The following is a 20,612-nucleotide window of genomic DNA, read 5'->3' as shown; positions in this document are numbered from 1 at the left end:
TTTCATCAACCCTATTCCAGTAAGAATCCATAATCAGCCAGCCTATTGTGCTCATGTTGAAGAAGAAGCGGATGGAAACCCGTGGTTTCATAATATCAAAGAATACTTGGTAAAAGGATAATACCCGGAGCATGCAAATCATACTCAGAAACGCACACTCCGAAGATTATCCAACCATTTCTTCCAAAGTGGAGAAATTATGTATAGAAGGACTCCAGACCTTGGATTATTACGGTGCATTGACGCCAAGGAAGCTTCCCAACTGCTCGAAGAGACACATGCCGGAACTTGTGGACCACACATGAATGGTTTCATTTTAGCCAGGAAGATACTAAGGGCAGGATACTTTTGGATGACTATGGAAACAGACTGCATTAGGTATGTCCAAAAGTGTCACCAGTGTCAAGTACATGCCGATATGATACGGGTACCACCAAATAAACTCAATGCAACAAGTGCACCTTGGCCTTTTGCCGCTTGGGGAATGGATGTCATCGGTCCGATCGAGCCTGCCGCTTCCAACGGGCACAGGTTCATTTTTTGTGTCCATAGACTACTTCACAAAATGGGTTGAGGCTGCATCTTACAAGGCTGTAACCAAGAAAGTCTTCGCAGATTTTGTCAGGGATCATATTATTTGCCGATTCGGGTTACCAGAATCCATCATCACCGATAATGCCGCCAACCTCAACAGTGACTAAATGAAAGCTATGTGTAAAACCTTCAAGATCAAGCACAAGAATTCCACAGCATACAAAACTCAAATGAATGGAGTTGTGGAAGCCGCCAACAAAAACATCAAGAAAATCCTAAGGGAAATGGTAGACAACCACAAGCAATGGCAAAAGAAATTACCATTTGCCTTATTGGAATATCGTACCATAGCGCGCACATCAAACAGAGCAACTCCCTGTATGTTGGTCTACGGTACAGAAGCTGTCATCCCCGCTGAGGTCAAAATTCCTTCCTTAAAAAGTATACAAGAAGCTGAACTCAGTGATGCAAAATGGATACAAAGTCGTGATGAACAATTAGCCCTTATTGACAGAAAAAGAATGAATGTGGTATGCCATGGTCATCTTTATCAGAACAGAATGTCCAGAGCTTTCAACAAAAGGGTCAAACCCAAACAGTTTGCACCGGGGCAGTTGGTGCTGAAGCGGATCTTCCTGCATCAAGACGAGGCCAAAGGAAAATTCTCACCTAATTGGCTAGGGCCTTATATGGTTCACAGGGTACTAACAGGAGGAGCACTCATACTTGTAGAAATGGATGGAGAAATCTGGCCGAAGCCTATCAATTCAGACACAATCAAGAGATACTATGTTTAGATTATTTACATTTCTTCATCTGATGTAACTGAACTACGCTTGACGTGATTCCCGTTTAAGAGGGGATACGTAGGCAGCACTGTGGGTTCGGTCACATCTCAATAAAATTTTCATTTTCCCCACAACCAGAAATTGGGGCAGAATTTTGAGGAGGACCCTCAAAATTCTAGAGCAAGTCCAGCCAACTTCGTCATATGCAGAGCAGTCAAAGAATCTCTTATTAAACTGGGGCAGAATTTTGAGAAGGACCCTCAAAATTCTAATGCAAAGAAGTCGTAATGTCTCTAAAAGTGTCACAGCCATTGGTTCATCTAATTTACTTAATATTACATATTACTATGTTTTTAAATAATTATATTTATCAAGTGCATACATATTTTTTAAAAACTTTATTTCTATGGTAGCCAGATGTTACCCAGGGAAACTCAAACAGGATCCCTAGAGCTAAGCTAAGCTAAGCAAGCAGGCGAAGGCATGAACCAACCTTCCTAAAAAACTCACAATTTTTTCTTTGGATGCAAGCACAATGAACATAACAGGAGTATTCACAAATATACACACATCAAATCGCTATCTTCATAATGACAAAGCTGCCAAACGCAAACATATCTCCAGCTAAGAAATACTCTGCTATCACTCATTACCTTTTCTTTGCATGAGACTAAGCACTGTCTCCTCATTGCATGAGGCTAAGCCCTACCTCCTAAATTGCATAAGGCTAAGCATTGCCTTTTCCTGCATGAGACTAAGACCTGTCTCCTCTTCCTGCATGAGGCTAAGCCCTGCCTCCTCAATTGAATAAGGCTAAGCACTGCCTTTTCCTTGCACCAAGACTAATCATTGTCTCCTCTTCTTGCATGAGGCTAAGCATTGCCTCCCTAATCGCATAAAGGCTAAGTACTGCCTTTCCTTGCATGAGGCTAAGCCCTACCTCCTCTATTGTATGAGACTAAGCATTGTCTCTTATTCTGCATGAGGCTAAGAACTGCCTCCTCAATTGTATAAGGCTAAACATTGCCTTTCATCGCACAAGACTAAGCACTGTCTCCCATTCTGTATGAGGCTGAGTCCTGCCTCCTCAATTGCATGAGACTAAGCATTGTATCCTATTCTGCATGAGGCTAAGCCCTACCTCCTAAATTGCATTAGGCTAAGCATTGCCTTTCCTTGCATGAGACTAAGCACTGTCTCCCTTTCTTGCATGAGGCTAAGCATTGCTTCCCCAACTGCATAAGGCTAAGCATTGCCTTCCATTGCATAAGGCTAAGAACTGCCTTCCATTGCATGAGACTAAGCCTGTCTCCCTTTCCTGCATGAGGCTAAGCCCTTCCTCCTCAACTACATAAGGCTAAGCTCTATCTTTCCTTACATAATACCGAATGCTATTCTATTTGAAATTTAGCACTATTTTGCCTTCCTGGGACTAAGCTCTATCCTAATCTTATGCAAGACTAAGATCTGTTTTGTTTCGCTTCTTATATGACCCAGTATCATGTCTTTGCATTTCATGGGCTGTAATACTGCAATTCTGTCCAAAGGCGCCATAGTCCGAAGGCATCATCCTCATAGTCGGAAGACATCATTCCATGGCCTGAGAATCTCTCAATACTGCACATCATTATTCAAAGGCGTCATGGTTCAGAGGCACCATCCTCATGGACCGAGAACATCATTTTCCTGCGAATCCCTTATCTCATGATTCCTAGCCCGAGACGTCATAGTCTAAGGAAATCATCCTCACCGTCCAAAGACAACCTTCATGGTCCAAAGGGAATTTGCATCATGTTTAAATTGTCGCAATAACCCATATATATTTGCACGTATCGTGTTTTAAGTTTTGCAGGTAATCCAGAAAATAACCGTTCTTCAAACAGGAGGAACCTTAGCTCCGGTTTCCGTTCATAACGTTCACACCCTGCAATTATTTCAAACATAACCGACTCCCATCAATTACTCACCTTTTCTATGGCTATTCAAATACTTACTCTATAAAACATCCGTTGCGTTCCAGATTCACGCTCATAATTCCACATAAATCCACCCGATACTATCCTTCCCAAAAGAACCCTTTCCGAAACACATGACCATTCCAATAACAACTCCATCGGTTACGTTCACCGTTGTTTCCAGAACTACACATGGCTTAATTCCTGTAAAATCAGGGATATGTAGGCAGCCCAGAAACCAGGGTATGGCCTATATTTTTCAAAATCACTCCATTCGGTCAAAATCGATCATTATTTCTTTACCCGACAACTCTTTCATCCTTTCCGAGTAAAGAGTGGCAGCTGTTGATACCCAATTTTTCCCTCATATTTTTAATATATATACATATACTTCCAAAATTGTGCATATGCATCATCATTTGATTTATAAGCATACATAAATGTTTTTCATAATTTTTAAAGGTTTTAAACCAATTTATTCTTGTATTTTTATTATATATAAATCTTCAATAATTATCATTCAAATTATTTTTATGATGATTTATTCATCTAAATTTATCATTTATACCCACATAATATTTAAATATTTTTCCGTGCATTTTTTTTAATTACATTTGCATTTTTAAGGCTAAATTGCACATCTTTGCACTAATAGCCCATATTAATGTATAATTATATTATTTACACAGAAAATGACCATTTATATTTATATAATTTTAAGTTATTAATTTTAATCATTTAGTGCACAAATAATATTTTTCCATTTTTATTAATTATTTTATAAATTATTTCTTGCTAAATGTTGGGTATTTAAATAATAGCCCAATATTTACCTATTTTTTGGACCTAAACTACCCAAACCCCAGCCCAATAACTCCTAGGCCCAATCCTACCCATCCAAGCCGACCCAGACCCCTAAAATCACAGCCGTTGATAAAAAATGATCAACGACTCACAACCCTTAACCCCTCTTCTCTTATAACCCAACCCCCCAAAGCTTAGATACATTGTCTCTCATCCGCCGCCTTTAAACTCCCTCAAACCTTCCTTTTCTCTGTTAAACCCTATCCAACGTCACCCTTAATCTTCTCCGATTCCGGTTCAAACATGCAATCAATCCATGATTCACTTACCTATTTCGTAATACTCTATCGTTATATGCATGATTTTGGCATCACTTAGTTCTTGCCCTATTTTTGGCATGAACTACCTCTCAAGAACGGACCAATCACTTTGATTCCATGAAGATTTGAACGATCTTCCGTCTCTATACATGATATATTGAACGATCCCTTGTATTTTGGTCCGATTCAAGGCGTTAGTCTCAACTAGGGTTTGAGATTTTCCCCTATTCTTTTCCAAATTTTGATTGATACTCTTTCCTTTCTTGTGTTTTACTTCTACACTCAACATTCTTTTAGCTTGCTACTGGTTAGTGTTTAAACCTTATAATGTTTAATTTCTTTCCTTCTTTCTGCACATGTATCTGAACTTTGGTTCAACTGTGATTGTGTTGATCTTTGATATCATTCTGTGTTAATTGATGCCTGAGAATAGTCTACTGTTCATGTCATGCTTACCATAATCTTCATCCTGTGATCTCTTATCGGTTCCAAGCATGTACCACTATCGAGTGGCAAGGATGGTCGATGTAGTTTTACCCAACAAAGGCTGGGATTGATTTCCACAGGGAGTTAATTGAATTGGAGTTAGGTATCTAACTAATCTTGATGTGCGTGTTGTTCCAAATTGCACCTCCAAACATGGTCATGAGTGATTATACTTCTAATGCTATACTATAATATGCTACAATAAGCTAAGTACACTATTTTTGTTGGTTGTTTTCAAGGATTAAAAGGGACTAGGGTAGTGACTTCCACCTAGGTGGATATCTAACGGGTATCGAGAATTCAGGGCAAGCTTGTTATGATTAGGGTCGTGATATAACCGTCACACATAAGTGCTCACTCTATACCTCTTAGTAGTTTGAGTGACTTTGCCCAGTTTGGCTTTCTCAAGTCCAAATGGGTGTTCATGCATAACAAATGATATTGGCTCGTCGGGTATTACTATCTCTTGGTTTAACCCTTTAATTGGGGCTATCAATCTCTTGAATTCGCCCCATTTCCTTGTTAGCCTAATTTTCCTAGACTTAGTCCCTCTTTTTCAAGAAGAGTCTAAGTCATCAAGGCACGACACAGTTCTGGCAACCACCAATTCTACAATTAAAGCAAGAATTAAGATAAATATCACTAACCTATAAACAATTAAGCCCTAAAATTCAAGACCCATTAGATACCCACACTAGGGTTGGGTCACAACCCTAGCTATGGGATTTAGCTACACATAATAACAGTAGAAATCAAAATGAAGATGAAATATAAGCCATAATATTCAAATACAAGATGAAAATCTAAGGATTGAAGATAAATCTACTCTAAGATTACTCAAAAAGGTAAAAACCAGCCGTTCACGTGCTCAGCAAAATATTACATACCCTAAAAATGTGAAAAAGATCTATATATACTAGGCTAAATTTTCGGACAAAATGCCCCTGTGGAGGTTTCGCGAAAGCATAATTTCTGACCGCATCCCCGCTTGAGCTATCGTGGCCGCGTAATAATGACCGCGGTCCGCGTTTCATATTTGAGTCTAAACTGGGGCCTATTTTGCGGACAACGTAAAATCCACTGCGTCTGCGTTAGCCTAAACCGCGGCCGCGTAATTTGGACGCGGACCGCGTTCTTCAGTCAAGCTTAACTTGCAGGGTCTCTGAACCTCGGAGTACGCTCTCAGCGAAAATGCCATCGCGACCGCGCTAGATATTCCGCGGCCACGCTTTTCCATCGCGGTCAGCAGTGAATCTTGTGCCCAAAACAACTTCTCTGAATCTCACTTTCGCGGGCTGCGTATTTGTGGCCGCCTCAGCGGTTGTCCTTACGCGGCCGCTCTTTTCTGCCGTTGTCAGCGCTCCAGTCCTAGCTTTGGATTTGTGCAAGTTTAACTCCTTCATGAGTTGATTATGGCTTCTTTGCCTCATTTTGACCAAACCCTACAAGCAAGCATATTAAGTCAGTTTAGGGCTTAATTGTGTATGGGTTAGTGATATTTAGGCCCTAGTCACTCTCAAACTTCTAAAAATTGTCCCTAATACCCTACCTCCATATCCTGTACTGTGGTGATTACATGTGATGGAATATTTGGTGTTGTGGTTCACTAAAGGGTTCTGAACTCCCTTATGGACCTGTGATCATGTGGTATGCTAGGCCAGAAATGTTGATGGCCCAGCAAGGCTAGGTATTTATTTGTTTAATTGGGCTTGCTATAGGCATGTCTAATTCCATGTAATATTACTATTTTACTTAATAATATGGGCATGTAATAACACTTTGTATAAACAATTGGGGTATTAGCAATAAGGGGATGGGTAGAATTCTATATCTGCATTTCATGGGTGGATAACATGCCTATAGGACTTGACAATGTTTGCTATATGTGTTGTTCGATTACATGAGTCCCATAGAAGTCATGATATTAGGAAATCACACACTTCACTTAGCTTGCCTAATACCTGCACAAGCATGATCTTTGAATAAATGTTTTACCTGCTCTTATATTTATTTTTGTCCAATCACTAGATATTAAGCGTATAGAGAATGAATACTAATAGCCCCCTTTACAACCTGCACCACGCTCAATAGATATCATGCCTATAGGATTTTAATTACTTAAATTCGTTGCTGCATCACAGTCTGTCTAGAAAACATGCTTATAAGAGCCAAATATGCATAAAATCAGCTCAAACTATCAACTATTAGAAAGCATACCTATAGGATCAAATTAAGTAATTCTGAATATCTTCCATGGTTATCACTACCAACTACTACACCTAGATATCATGTTTACAGGTTTAAACACTTATAATCTATAGTTTCAACAATTAGTACGCAATGCCAGATTCCCTAAAATATAATTATCCGAAAAGCATGCCTCCAAAATAGCAGTTTACATCTAAAACTACCGCATGTATTAAAATCCAGAATCAGATAGAGATCCTGCCTATAGGTTTCTATAACTTCAACTTGTTAAAATCTGCAACTGTCTCTGTTAATCAGGTTTAGAGTGCATTTTTTTGTCCAAGTGCGGAGGCCAACTTGAGCCCTTATTTTCTTATAAGTGAAAGTTCAAAATGTTTGGTATGTCGCCTAGTATTTTTCATTTTTGAGCAGCCTAAGTTAAAGTCTAGAACCACCCTGAGATAGAGGTCCAAATGCCTCCTAGACCATAGGCATGAGATGGGTAGTGCACGCGTAGGGTACGACCTAGAATTGACTAGTACGCTTCAGGTAAACAACTTAAAGATAGTAATCGGGTAGCAGGAGATGATAGTCTGTGCCCGCTGAATAATATGAGTAATACCCCACCTTGAGGGAGTTACGAAGTATAATTTATGTTGCACGGGGTGATCCTTTAGGCTATAAAACTTAGGATCCCCCCCCTTGTCTTTCATCAATTATTTGTGTTTAATAATAAACTTCCCAAATTTCTTGTTTTTCCTGTACTTGATCTCCCAGACTAATTCATATAATTGAGTTAGGCCGGGACCCACAGTTATGGACCCGAAGAGTTCCTAACACCTTCTCTTCGAGGTAATTTCGAGCCCTTACCTGATCTTTGGTGACGCAAACTAGCCAAATAGAGTTATTTGTAAACAGGTGCCCTAATGCACCTTAAACATTGTTATGTGGCGACTCTTCTCTCTTAATACAAATTTAAAAGAGTTGTCACGTGTCGAAACCCGATTTCACGAGAAAAAGGGGCGCGATTATCATGCCAGTGCTTGGTCTTTTCTTCATATAACTCGGCATTCTCATACGCATGCAAGCAAAACTCATCAAGCTCGTTCAATTGCATCAACCGCTTTTTAACCGCTAAGTTTGCATCAAAGTTCAACTTCTTTATTTCCCAATAAGCCTTGTGCTCCAGTTCCATCAGTAAATGGCATGCTTTCTCCTAAACCAACTTGTAAGGGGAGGTTCCGATGGGAGTTTTGTAGGCGGTCCGGTATGCCCATAGAGCATCATCAAGCCTTGCAGCCCAATCTTTCCTACTTTCACTAACCGTCTTCTCTAGGATCTACTTTATCTCTCTATTTGAGACTTCAACTTGCCCACTAATCTGAGGATGGTAAGCGGTTGCAACTTTATGTTTGACCCCATATTGCGATAAGACATTGTCCAAGAGCTTGTTACAGAAATGAGTACCCCCATCACTTATCATCACTCTCGGAGATCCAAATCTTGTAAAAATATGTTTTTTCACAAACTTAACCACAACCTTGGCATCATTGGTAGGAAGATCTATGGCCTCCACCCACTTCTACACATAGTCAACGGCCACCAAAATGTACTTACACCCACTGGACGAGGGAAACAGACCCATAAAATCAATTCCCCAAACATAAAAAATTTCAACCTCCATAATAGCGTGCAATGGCATCTCATGCCTTTTCGTAATTGTTCCTGTTCTCTGGAACCTATCGCATCTCCTCACGTACTCATGGGCATCTTCAAAACACCCTGGGCCAATAGAAACCCGATTGTAATAACTTAGCTGCTGTTTTGTCACCCGCATGATGACCACCATAAAGCGATGCATGGCATTCATGTAAGATAGAATTTATTTCAGATTCGGGCACACATCTTCTCATTAGCTAATCAATACCAGATTTGAACAGGAATGGCTCATCCCACACATATGACCTCACATCTCGCAAGAACTTCTTTTTAGCATATGGTTCAAGGTTAGGCGGCATCTCTCCACTTGCTAGATAGTTCACAAAATCTGCATACCATGGCACCTCCCCGGCAGTAATGGCCAACAATTTCTTATCCGGGAATATTTCCTTGATGACATCTCCCTCAGCCACATGATTTCGAGTTTCTAACCTAGACAAGTAATCAGCCACTTGATTCTCTATTCCTTTACGGTCTCAGATCTCCAAGTCAAATTCCTGCAAGAGTAAAACCCAACCGATTAGCCTTGGTTTAGCATCTTTCTTTTCAAACAAATACCTGATGGCTGCATGGTCTGTGTAGACGATGACTTTGGTGCCAACCAAATAGGCCCGAAATTTATCGAACGCCCATACTACAGAAAGCAACTCCTTTTCTGTCACAGTATAATTTATTTGAGCGGGAGTGAGAGTCTTGCGTGCGTAGTAAATGGAGTGAAATATTTTGCTCCTTCTCTGGCCAAATACGGCCCCAATTGCCCCATCACTGGCAACACACATCAGCTCAAATGGCTCGTTCCAGTTAGGAGCCACTATGATTGGTGCACTCATTAACTTCTTTTTCAGCTCCTCGAATGCTTTTAGAAAAGCATCGTCAAACTTGAACGACACATCCTTCTATAACAACCTGCACAAATGAGAGGAAATTTTTGAGAAATCCTTTATAAATCGACGATAAAAACCTGCATGTCCCAGAAAACTCCTAATTCCTTTTACTGAAATCGGTGGTGGCAACTTTTCAATTGCTTCCACCTTAGCCTTGTCAACTTCCAGTCCGTATTTGCACACCTTGTGTCCCAGCACTAAACCTTCACGTACCATAAAATGGCACTTTTCCCAATTCAGTACCAGATTAGTCTCCTCACACATGGCAAGCACTTTAGCAAGATTGGTTAAGCATTCATCAAAAGAAGGACCAAACACAGAAAAATCATCCATAAAAACCTCAACAAACCGTTCCACCATATCGGTAAAAATAGCCATCATACACCTTTGAAAAGTCGCAGGTGCATTACACAACCCGAACGACATTCTCTTAAATGCATAAGTGCTATAAGGGCATGTAAAAGTGGTCTTTTCTTGATCTTCCGGGGCAATAGCAATCTGATTATACCCCGAATAACCGTCAAGGAAACAATAGAATTCCTGACCGGCTAACCTGTCAAGCATTTGATCAATGAAGGGGAGAGGGAAGTGATCTTTTTGTGTAGCATTATTCAACTTCCTATAGTCGATACGTATTCGCCAACATGTCACAGTTCTAGTTGGGATTAATTTATTTTGTTCATTCACTACAATAGTCATACCCTCCTTTTTAGGCACACATTGAATAGGGCTTACCCACTTGCTATCGGAGATAGAAAATACTATACCGGCGTCGAGCCACTTAATTACTTCTTTTCTTACCACCTCTTTCATGATTGGATTGAGGCGGCGTTGATGCTCCACGCTAGGCTTGTGTCCTTCCTCCATGAGTATTTTGTGCATACAAAATGCAGGGCTAATACCTTTTATGTCAGACATTGTCCAACCAATAGCATGCTTGTGCTCCCTTAGCACCCTTAAGAGTTTTTCTCCCTGCAATTCAGACAAATGAGAAGAAACAATCACAGGTAAAGTGTTAGAATTTCCTAAATATGCATAATGAAGATGTGATGGTAAGGGTTTAAGTTCCAATTTTGGGGCCTCCTCAAGTGAGGATTTAGGAGGCCGGCCGATTGGCCTATCCAGAGGCTCAAATTGGGTACTTTCTCTTAGGTATTCACACGATGCATCTAGAATGTGCAACATCTTCTCAACCTCTTCTTCAAGTTCCAAGTGATTGAACATCGTCAATGCCTTTTCTAGTGCATCTTCTTTAAACGCCCTTGGCACTACGGCTAGTTCATTTATCTCCACCACTGAAATGATGGCCAGGTCTTCGTAATGACGACGCAACTGAATGGCATGGTATACATTGAAGACTGCTTCTTCATTGTCCACCCTCAAGATCATCTTACCTTCTCGGACTTTGATAATGGGATCTCCAGTGGCCAAAAGAGGTCGTCCCAAGATGATAGGAACTAACTCATCAGCCACATAATCTAGGATGATAAAATCTGCAGGAAAAATAAACTTCCTAATCTGCAGCAAGACATCCTAAATTACTCCCTCAGGATAAACATAAGATCTATAAGCTAATTGTAGCATCACCGTGGTGGGTCTCGGAGCTCCTAAGCCCAATTGTTTGAACACTGACAACGACATCAAATTGATACTTGCACCCAAATCATACAATGCTCTACCCACATCAAATTCACCAATCCTCACGGGGATGGTAAAACTACCTGGATCCTTAAGCTTTTGTGGAAGCTTATGTTGAATCCTGGAAGTGCACTCCTCAGTAAGTGCTACGGTCTCAAACTCAGTTAACCTCCTTTTATTTTCCACTATGTCCTTAATATATTTTGCATATTTTGGGACCTCACGGAGCGTGTCCACCAAAGGGATGTTCAAATGTATCTGCTTCGGCATATCTAGGAATTTGTGAAACATGTGGTCATCATTCTTCTTTCTCAATCTTTGAGGAAAAGGGGGTGGCACCTTCTCTGATTTTTGCTCAGGCTCTGTTTTGTTTCTCTCATACACCTCTACAGGTTTTGGCACTCTTTCTTCTTCGAGCCCAGATTGCTCTTTTTTCTTCTGAGGCACTTCTACCAACTCTCTCCCATTTTTCAACTGTTACATCCCGTATTTTAATATTAGGATAAGTCGTAGTAATCCATATGAGCTCGAAGGGATTAAGACCATTCATGAGATTATAGAGGATTTGTGACTATGTTATTGTAAGACTCCGTATACATTTGATATGGTATTTTGAGTGGAACATTTTGTGTAAAAAGTTAAAAAAAAACAAACAAACATGATTTTCTATAGTTATTAATATTACTTCTTTCGAATATGCTTTAAATTATACACATAATATGAGAAAGTTTATGAGATTTTCTTTATTGTAAAGATAAAAATTATTTTCTCACAAGAAAAGAAGGTTATCTTTTACCATTTTAAGAATTAAGCATACGAAAATTTATACTCTTTTTATGAGATTAAGAAAATTATAAGTTGAAAAAATATATGTATTTTTACATGGATATTTTAATGAAATAATAATGTATGTATTGATTTTATATGGTACAACATGACCATGATAGTAAAGTATATTATAGTAAGGTGTATAAAGTATCTTAAAAGTGAATAGTATTTTAATTAATTTGAGATAATTCTTAATTATGTATGTAATTGATTAATTATAGGATAGGTTTAAGAAGGCTTAACGTGGCAGCCAGACATGCAAATCAAAGTGACTCTTACATTTATTAAATAGGTGGCATTCATCAACAAATCCTTGCAGATAAAAGCTTAAGACATTCTTTCTTCTGTTTATTAAATAGATCAAGTGCTTGATGATTTTATTTGTTTTTACAGAAAATAATGATAATATTGAAGTTACTTGGTTCCTCTCTCTAATCTTCAAGAAAGATACTGAACAAAACCTTCTTCAATGGATTCTCAAGATCACTACAGGAATTACAAGTTCCAAATGGCATTTAAAATTTGTTCATTTTGTTTCCCAATTGAGGATGTGAAATTCTGCTAGAATTAGTTCTAATATATTGTTAATTAACGTACTTATATAACAAAACGTGAGAAATTTGGTATACTTATTTCCTTTCCTTCCATTCACTTTTTGAGGATATACTTATAACATATATATCAAGCAACGTTGTTAGCAAGAGAAATACATTTGTTGCTTCTTCTCAACAAGATTAGAAATGGCCCTTGAGAAATTTGAGCTACAAAGGTAGAAATATCTCTTTACACTAAAGCAAAACATGAAGAAGACTAGTTTTGGCATACAAGATTGAGGAGATTGTTCACATATACAAGTAGTAGGTTGACATTAAAGGTATGTTAAGGCTATCCCTTCTTTCCTTTTGGCATGATCCAAGTAACGATACGTAAACGTAATGCTATTTCATAAGTGTTTCTACTCTTAGCAGTTAAGGATATCTATGTTAGTTCTTCCTATAAACTGATATTCAAGCATGTCTAAGTATGTCCCTAAGTCCCTAATGAGGTATATGATAGAGATGTTAATGTTTGTAACATAGTAACTACATGCATCTTCTTGCATTTACCATCGTGCTACGACCGGTCGAGCAATTACCACCGAATGGGCAGTTATGTATCATTATTTACCACCGATTGGGCAGTCATGCATATTCATTTACCACCGAACTACGGCCGGTCGGGCAGTCATGCATTTACCACCGAGCTACGGCCGGTTGGGCAGTTACATATTTACCACCGAGCTACGGCCGGTCGTGCAGTCATGCATTTACCACTATGCTACGGCCGGTCGGGCAGTTACCACTGATCAGTTGGGCAGTCATGCATAATACGATATGGATAAAAGTCTCAAAGAGAAGCATTATATATATATATATATATATATNATATATATATATATATATATATATATATATATATATATATATATATATATATATATATATATATATATATATATATATATATATATATATAAGTATAGTAAGTATGCATGTACAGTGGCACTTCACAGATTCAGGTTGAGTCATTTACTCCATATTTCTTTCATATCCTCTATATACTTATTTACATGCCTTACATACTCGGTACACTATTCGTACTGACGTCCCTTTTATTATGGACGCTGCATTCATGCCTGCAGGTATAGATAATCAGTTTGGCGAGCCCTCATAGTAGACGAGATTGGAATTCAAAGAAGGATCGGTAAGACTCCACCTCATTCGAATTGCAGCCGAGTCTATGAGTCATTGTGTCAGAATTTTGCTACAGACCTATGGGTAGGCCGGTACCCTGTCCCATTTGATGTCAAATAATCTTAGAGGCTTTACAGACAAAGGTTCATTTTATACAGTATGTCAGAGGCCTTGGCGGCCCATATGTATTCATATTTTAAGAACGATAGTTATTGGTATAGTGTTCGCCCACTTACAGTTACACATTACAGTTGTGGCCATGTTGGCCCATGATAGTTAGAAGAAAAAAAATGAGTTACAGAGGGGCTCGCTCGGGCCTAGTAGAGTATCACTTATGGGTGTGTTGCGCGCTACATTAATAATTGAGAGGCTATATAGCATTTAGGAAATGTTACCCTTCTTTTGTTTCCAGATCGTGCCATAGAGCTAAGTCGTAAGAAGTCTGTATGAAGCTTTCACCAGATTTTGTATGCGCCAGAGGTGTGGTATCACAGTAGAGCTTTAAGGCGTAACTTCCACCTATGTGGAAGGGAGGTTATGAAAGTAATATACGATGCGATATTGAAAGGTAAGTAAGGTAAATGTGAAGAAGATACGAGATACTCAAGTACAAAAGGTTGAGAATAGTCGAGACTTCAAATAGAGGTTGGGTTTTAGTTTAGTTTACAGAGGAGACCCTAGTGAATATTTTCTAAATCTCTGAGAGTTAACATTCGAGGACGAATATTTCTAAAGGGAGGAAGGATGTTACATCCCGTACTTTAATATTAGGATAAGTCGTAGTAATCCATATGAGCTCGAAAGATTTAAGACAATTCATGAGATTATAGAGGATTGCGACTATGTTATTGTAAGACCCCGTAAGTTTAACAATATTGATACCGTTATATACATTTGATATGGTATTTTGAGTGGAACATTTTGTGTAAAAAGTTAAAAGAATAAATATGATTTTATATAGTTATTAATATTACTACTTTCGAATATGCTTTAAATTATACACATAATATGAGAAAATTTATGAGATTTTCTTTATTGTAACGATAGACATTATTTTCTCACAAGAAAAGAAGGTTTTCTTTTACCATTTTAAGAATTAAGCATACGAGTCTGAAACTGGGGAGCTACCTGGTCCGGAGTGCGAGTAGCAGGAGTCTGGGCTCCTCCTCCAGCTTGAGAGACGGCTGGTGCTACAGGATGTAAACCTGCCCTGGTGACACTCTCCATGAGGCCCACTAGACGGACCAGAGCATCCTGAAGAACTGGGGTGGCAATAAACCCCTGTGGGACCTGAGATGGGCCCATCGGAACTGCTGAAGCCAGAACCTCGTCATCAAAGTCAACCTGAGGCTCCGCTGCTGGTGCTGCTGCTCGTCGCTGAGCTCTGCCCCTACCTCGGCCTCTAGCACGGCCTCGGCCTCGGCCTCTGCCCCTCGTGGGAGCTGCTGCTGGGGGCTCGGGCTGCTGATCGGTAGATGAGGAAGCGCGTGTTCTCGCCATCTGCAAAAGAACAGAGTAGAAATTCAATTAGCGTTGAGAAACCAAACCGCACGACAAGAAAGAACAAATGTGAGATTTTTCCTATCTCTGTAGCCTCTGGGGATAAATACAGACGTCTCCGTACCGATCCCTCAGACTCTACTAAGCTTGTCCGTGAATTGTGAGACCTATGTAACCTAGAGCTCTGATACCAACTTGTCACGACTCGGATTTCCCACCCTCGGGAGTCGTGATGGCGCCTACTCGTAGAAGCTAGGCAAGCCACGAAATTACAAATTCTTAACTCTTCTGTTTTAAACTTTTTCGTAACATACATTAATAAGTGAAACATTTAAATAACAGCGGAATATGAGATTTAAGCGGAAGACATAGGCAAAGTGAACCAAAATGATAAGAAAATCCACATATGCATCTACCCAGAAACTCGTGTCACATCATTCACGGACTACTAAGATTACTACACACAACGGTTTGAAAGAAAGTAACACTGTCTGTCTCAAATACAAGAGATAACACAACATAATAAAAGATAGAGGAGACGCCGGGCCTGCGGACGCCTGCAGGGCTACCTCGGTTTCTCGATGGACTGAAGGCAGGCTCCCGAACTACTGCTGCTGTCCCACTGCTGCCTCGGTATCTGCACAGAGTGCAGAGTGTAGTATCAACACAACCGAACCCATGTGCTGGTAACTGCCTGGCTTAACCACGGCGAGGTAGTGACGAGGCTAGGACCAGACTCCAGATAAACCTGTGCAGATATATATATATAAATATATATATATATATATATATACAGCGAAAAATAAACTAGAGCAAACAATTAAAGCTGGAAAGGGGAAACATGCTTCGGGGGAATAACAGATAAAACCAAATCTCAAGAGAATTATCAAGAAACAAAAAATTCAATTGCTAACAAGGATAATGAAAAACAAATGCAGATTTCACTCTCGGTCCACATCTCGTTGTAGGCGTACAACCCGATCCCATTTCTCATATCTTGTGGTAAGCGTACCACCCGATCCTATTTCATCATATCTCATTGTAGGCGTACCACCCGATCCCATTTCATCATATCTCGTGGTAGGCGTACCACCCGATCCCATTTCATCATATCTCGTGGTAGGCGTACCACCCGATCCCATTTCACAAGCCAACACAAAATCACAAGGAGTCCCGGCAAGGGAAACAAAGCAATATAATAACTTCCCGGCAAGGGAACAACAATATCAAGTCAAACATCCCGTCAAGGGAGAATCAGCTATAACCTATCTTATTTCAATTTCTACTAATCTCAGCTAACACCGAAATACCCAGCCATAAGTAGTTTCCACGAAACAAACTCAATTCTTACTCAAGGTCGAGAACCATAAATTTAAAGCATCCGTAGTATCATTTAAAAATATAACAATTTGCAATTTAAGACTCACGGTCATGCTTGACACCAACGTATAGATACTTGTCACCATGCCTATACGTCGTACTCAACAAGAAACAAATAGCAAATAGGACTCAACTCCTAATCCCTCAAGCTAAGGTTAGACCGGACACTTACCTCAAACTTCCACGGCCAACTCAAGCCTCAAACACCGCCTTTCCTTTCAAATTCGGCTCCAACCCAATCGAATCTATACATAATCGACTTAATAACATCAATAACTGCTAAACAATCCATTCCCAATGTTTAATTATATCTTTCCAATCATTCTTCCCAAAAACCCAAAAATCGACCCCGGACCCGCTTGGTCAAAACACGAGGTTCGGACCAAAATCAAATTACCCATTCGCCCACGACCCCAAATATATAATTATTTTCAGAATTCGACCCCAAAACGAGGTCTAAATCACAATTAATCAAAAAGCCCTAGTTCTACCCAAATCCCTAATTTTCTACCCTTATTCACATGATTTAGGCCTAGAAATCTAATGGGTGTTAATGGAAAATGAAGAAAATGAGTTAAAGATTACTTACCCAAGAGATTATGGTGAAGATTTTCTTCAAAAATCGCCTAAGAGCTTTGGAGAAGAAGAAGTTTGTGAAATTTTCATAAAATCCCGTAAGGCTACCATTTTGGGTCTTTTAAAATAATTGGGCAAAAACACTCATCGCGTTCGCGACAGGCCCATCGCGTTCGCGATGAGTCAGGCCTGTTAGACCTTCGCGTTCCCGGAACAGGGCTCGCGTTTGCGGAGCTTTGGCTCCTCAAGCCTACGCATTCGCGGGCCAGAGCTCGCATTCGCGATGAACAAAAAAGTGACCCCTCCCCAAAGCCTTACGCGTTTGCGGGTGGAGGGACGCGTTCGCGAAGGGTCTCCCCCCTCAGCTTCACGTTCGCGTCTCAACCTTCGCGTTCGCGAAGAAGAAATTGGGCTCCTGGGATTTTTTCCTTACGCGTTCGCGAGTGGGTGCACGCGAACGCGAAGGGTAAAATCCCTGGGCACTAACAGCAGAAATCTGCAACTTTTTTCTCAAGTTCAAAACTTCCAGAATCACCTCCGAAACACACCCGAGCCCTCGGGGCTCCTAACCAAACATAGGTACTAACTCAACAACATCATACGAACTTATCCGTGCGATCAAATCGCCAAAATAACCTCAATAACAGTTAATCAAACCTCAAAATCAAGAAATTTTTCTCAAACTTCATCAAGTATCAAATTTAGCAATTTAGGTCCGAATCACATCAAACGACGTCCGTTTTTCACCAAATTTTACAGAAACATCTTAAATCATATATAAGACCTGTACCGGGCGCTGAAACCAAAATACGGGACCGATACCAATACGTTCTAATCAGATTTCATTTCAAATTTCCTTATATAATTTCAGAAAACAATTTCCTTTAAAAATTCATTTCTCGGGCTTGGGACCTCGGATTTCGATTCCGGGCATACGCCCAGATCCCATATTTTCCTACGGACCTTCCGGGACCGTCAAATCACGGGTCCGGGTCCGTTTATCCAAAACATTGACCGATGTCAAATTTATTTATTTTATAGTCAAAACTTATCATTTTTCACAGATTTTCATATTTAAGCTTTCCGGCTACGTGCCCGGACTGCGTAGGCAAATCGAGGTGACTCTAAATGAGGTTTTCAAGGCCCCGGAACATAGAATTAAATTTAAAAGCAAGTGATGACCTTTTGGCTGACCTCTCCACTGAACACGGACAGAAGGAAAACTCTTCGACCTCAACTGACGAACCTGCCGGTCTAGAATAGCCACCGGCTCCTCCTTGTAAGACAAGTCCTTGTCCAACTAGACAGTGCTGTAATCTAACACGTGGGATGGATCGCCGTGATACCTCCGAAGTATGGACACATGAAACACTGGATGCACGGCTGATAAGCTCGGTGGCAATGCAAGTCTATAAGCCACCCCTCCCACTCGATCAAGAATCTCAAACGGACCAATGTACATAGGGCTAAGCTTGCCCTTCTTCCCAAATCTCATCACGCCCTTCATAGGCGACACTCGAAGCAATACCTGCTCACCGGCCATGAAAGCCAAGTCTCGAACCTTGCGGTCGGCATAGCTCTTTTGCCTGGACTGAGCTGAACGAAGCCTATCCTGAATGATCCTGACCTTGTCCAAGGCATCCTGAACCAGATCCGTACCCAACAACCGAGCCTCCCCCGGCTCAAACCATCCAACCGGAGACCGACACCGCCTACCATATAAGGCCTCATAAGGAGCCATCTGGATATTCGACTGATAGCTGTTGTTGTAGGCGAACTCTGCTAAAGGCAAAAACTGATCCCACGAGCCTCCAAAGTAAATAACACAAGCTCGGAGCATATCCTCTAAAATCTGAATAGTCCTCTCGGACTGCCTGTCCGTCTGGAGATGAAATGCTGTGCTCAACTCAACCCGTGTGCCCAACTCTCGCTGAACTGCTCTCCAGAAGCGCGAGGTAAACTGCGTACCTCGATCCGAAATGATAGACACGGGCACACCATGAAGGCGAACAATCTCTCGGATATAAATCTCAGCTAGCCTCTCAGAAGAATAAGTGACTGCCACAGGAATGAAATGTGCTGACTTGGTCAGCCTATCAACAATGACCCATACTGCGTCGAACTTCTTCCGAGTCTGCGGAAGTCCAACAACAAAATCCATAGTGATCCGCTCCCACTTCCACTCGGGAAGCTCATTCCTCTGAAATAAACCACCGGGCCTCTGATGCTCGTACTTAACCTGCTGAAAATTCAAACACCGAGCCACATATGCAACGATATCCTTCTTCATTCTCCGCCACCAATAATGCTGCTGCAAATCCTGATACACCTTTGCGGCGCCCGGATGAATAGAGTACCGGGAGCTACGGGCCTCCTCTAAAATCAACTCTCAGAGCCCATCCACATTAGGCACACACACTCGACCATACAATCTCAAAACTCCATCATCATCTAAGGTAACCTGCTTGGCATCGCCGCGCTGCACCGTGTCTCTAAGGACACACAAATGGGGATCATCATATTGCCGATCACGCATACGCTCCAATAATGAAGAACGAGCGACCGTACAAGCTAACACACGACTGGGCTCAGAAACATCCAGTCTCACAAACTGATTGGCTAAAGCCTGAACATCTAAAGCAAGTGATCTCTCACCGACCGGAATATAAGCAAGACTGCCCATACTGGCTGACTTCCTACTCAAAGCATCGGCCACCACATTGGCCTTTCCCGGATGATATAAAATGGTGATATCATAATCCTTCAACAACTCCAACCATCTCCTCTGCCTCAAATTCAACTCCTTTTGCTTGAACAAATACTGAATACTCTTGTGATCCGTGAACACCTCGCATGCCACGCCATACAGATAATGCCTCCAAATCTTCAATGCGTAAACTATGGCTGCCAACTCCAAATCATGAACCGGATAGTTCTTCTCATGAATCTTCAACTGCCGCGAAGCATAGGCAATTACCTTGCCATCCTGTATCAACACTGCACCAAGCCCAATACAAGAAGCATCACAATAAACTGTATGAGGCCCTGAACCTGTGGGCAAAACCAACACTGGTGCCGTAGTCAGAGCTGTCTTGAGCTTCTGAAAGCTCGCCTCACACTCATCTGACCACCTGAACTGGGCACCCTTCTGGGTCAACCTGGTCATCGGGGCTGCAATAGACGAAAACCCCTCCACGAACCGACGATAGTAGCCTGCCAATCCCAAGAAACTTCGAATCTCTGTAGCTGATGCTGGTCTAGGCCAGTTCTTGACTGCCTC

General features: G+C 40.9%; 1 protein-coding gene across 1 annotated transcript in view; it reads right to left on the bottom strand.

Annotated features, from left to right (window-relative positions):
* Nucleotides 1–8,413: 8,413 nt before the first annotated feature.
* LOC109241362 overlaps nt 8,414–20,612 on the bottom strand; it is a 22,889-nt gene continuing 10,690 nt past the window's right edge. The window contains exons 5-11 of the mRNA XM_019408098.1: nt 11,265–11,789; nt 10,231–11,195; nt 9,789–10,062; nt 9,352–9,689; nt 9,002–9,225; nt 8,753–8,856; nt 8,414–8,656 (exon numbers count right to left, since the gene is read on the bottom strand). Coding sequence (XP_019263643.1) covers nt 8,414–8,656; nt 8,753–8,856; nt 9,002–9,225; nt 9,352–9,689; nt 9,789–10,062; nt 10,231–11,195; nt 11,265–11,789 — 2,673 coding nt within the window. The remainder of the gene's footprint in view (nt 8,657–8,752; nt 8,857–9,001; nt 9,226–9,351; nt 9,690–9,788; nt 10,063–10,230; nt 11,196–11,264; nt 11,790–20,612) is intronic.

This window comes from Nicotiana attenuata, unplaced genomic scaffold (assembly GCF_001879085.1).
Source record: "Nicotiana attenuata strain UT unplaced genomic scaffold, NIATTr2, whole genome shotgun sequence".
NCBI lineage: Eukaryota > Viridiplantae > Streptophyta > Magnoliopsida > Solanales > Solanaceae > Nicotiana > Nicotiana attenuata.
This window is presented reverse-complemented; position numbering and strand designations above follow the sequence as displayed.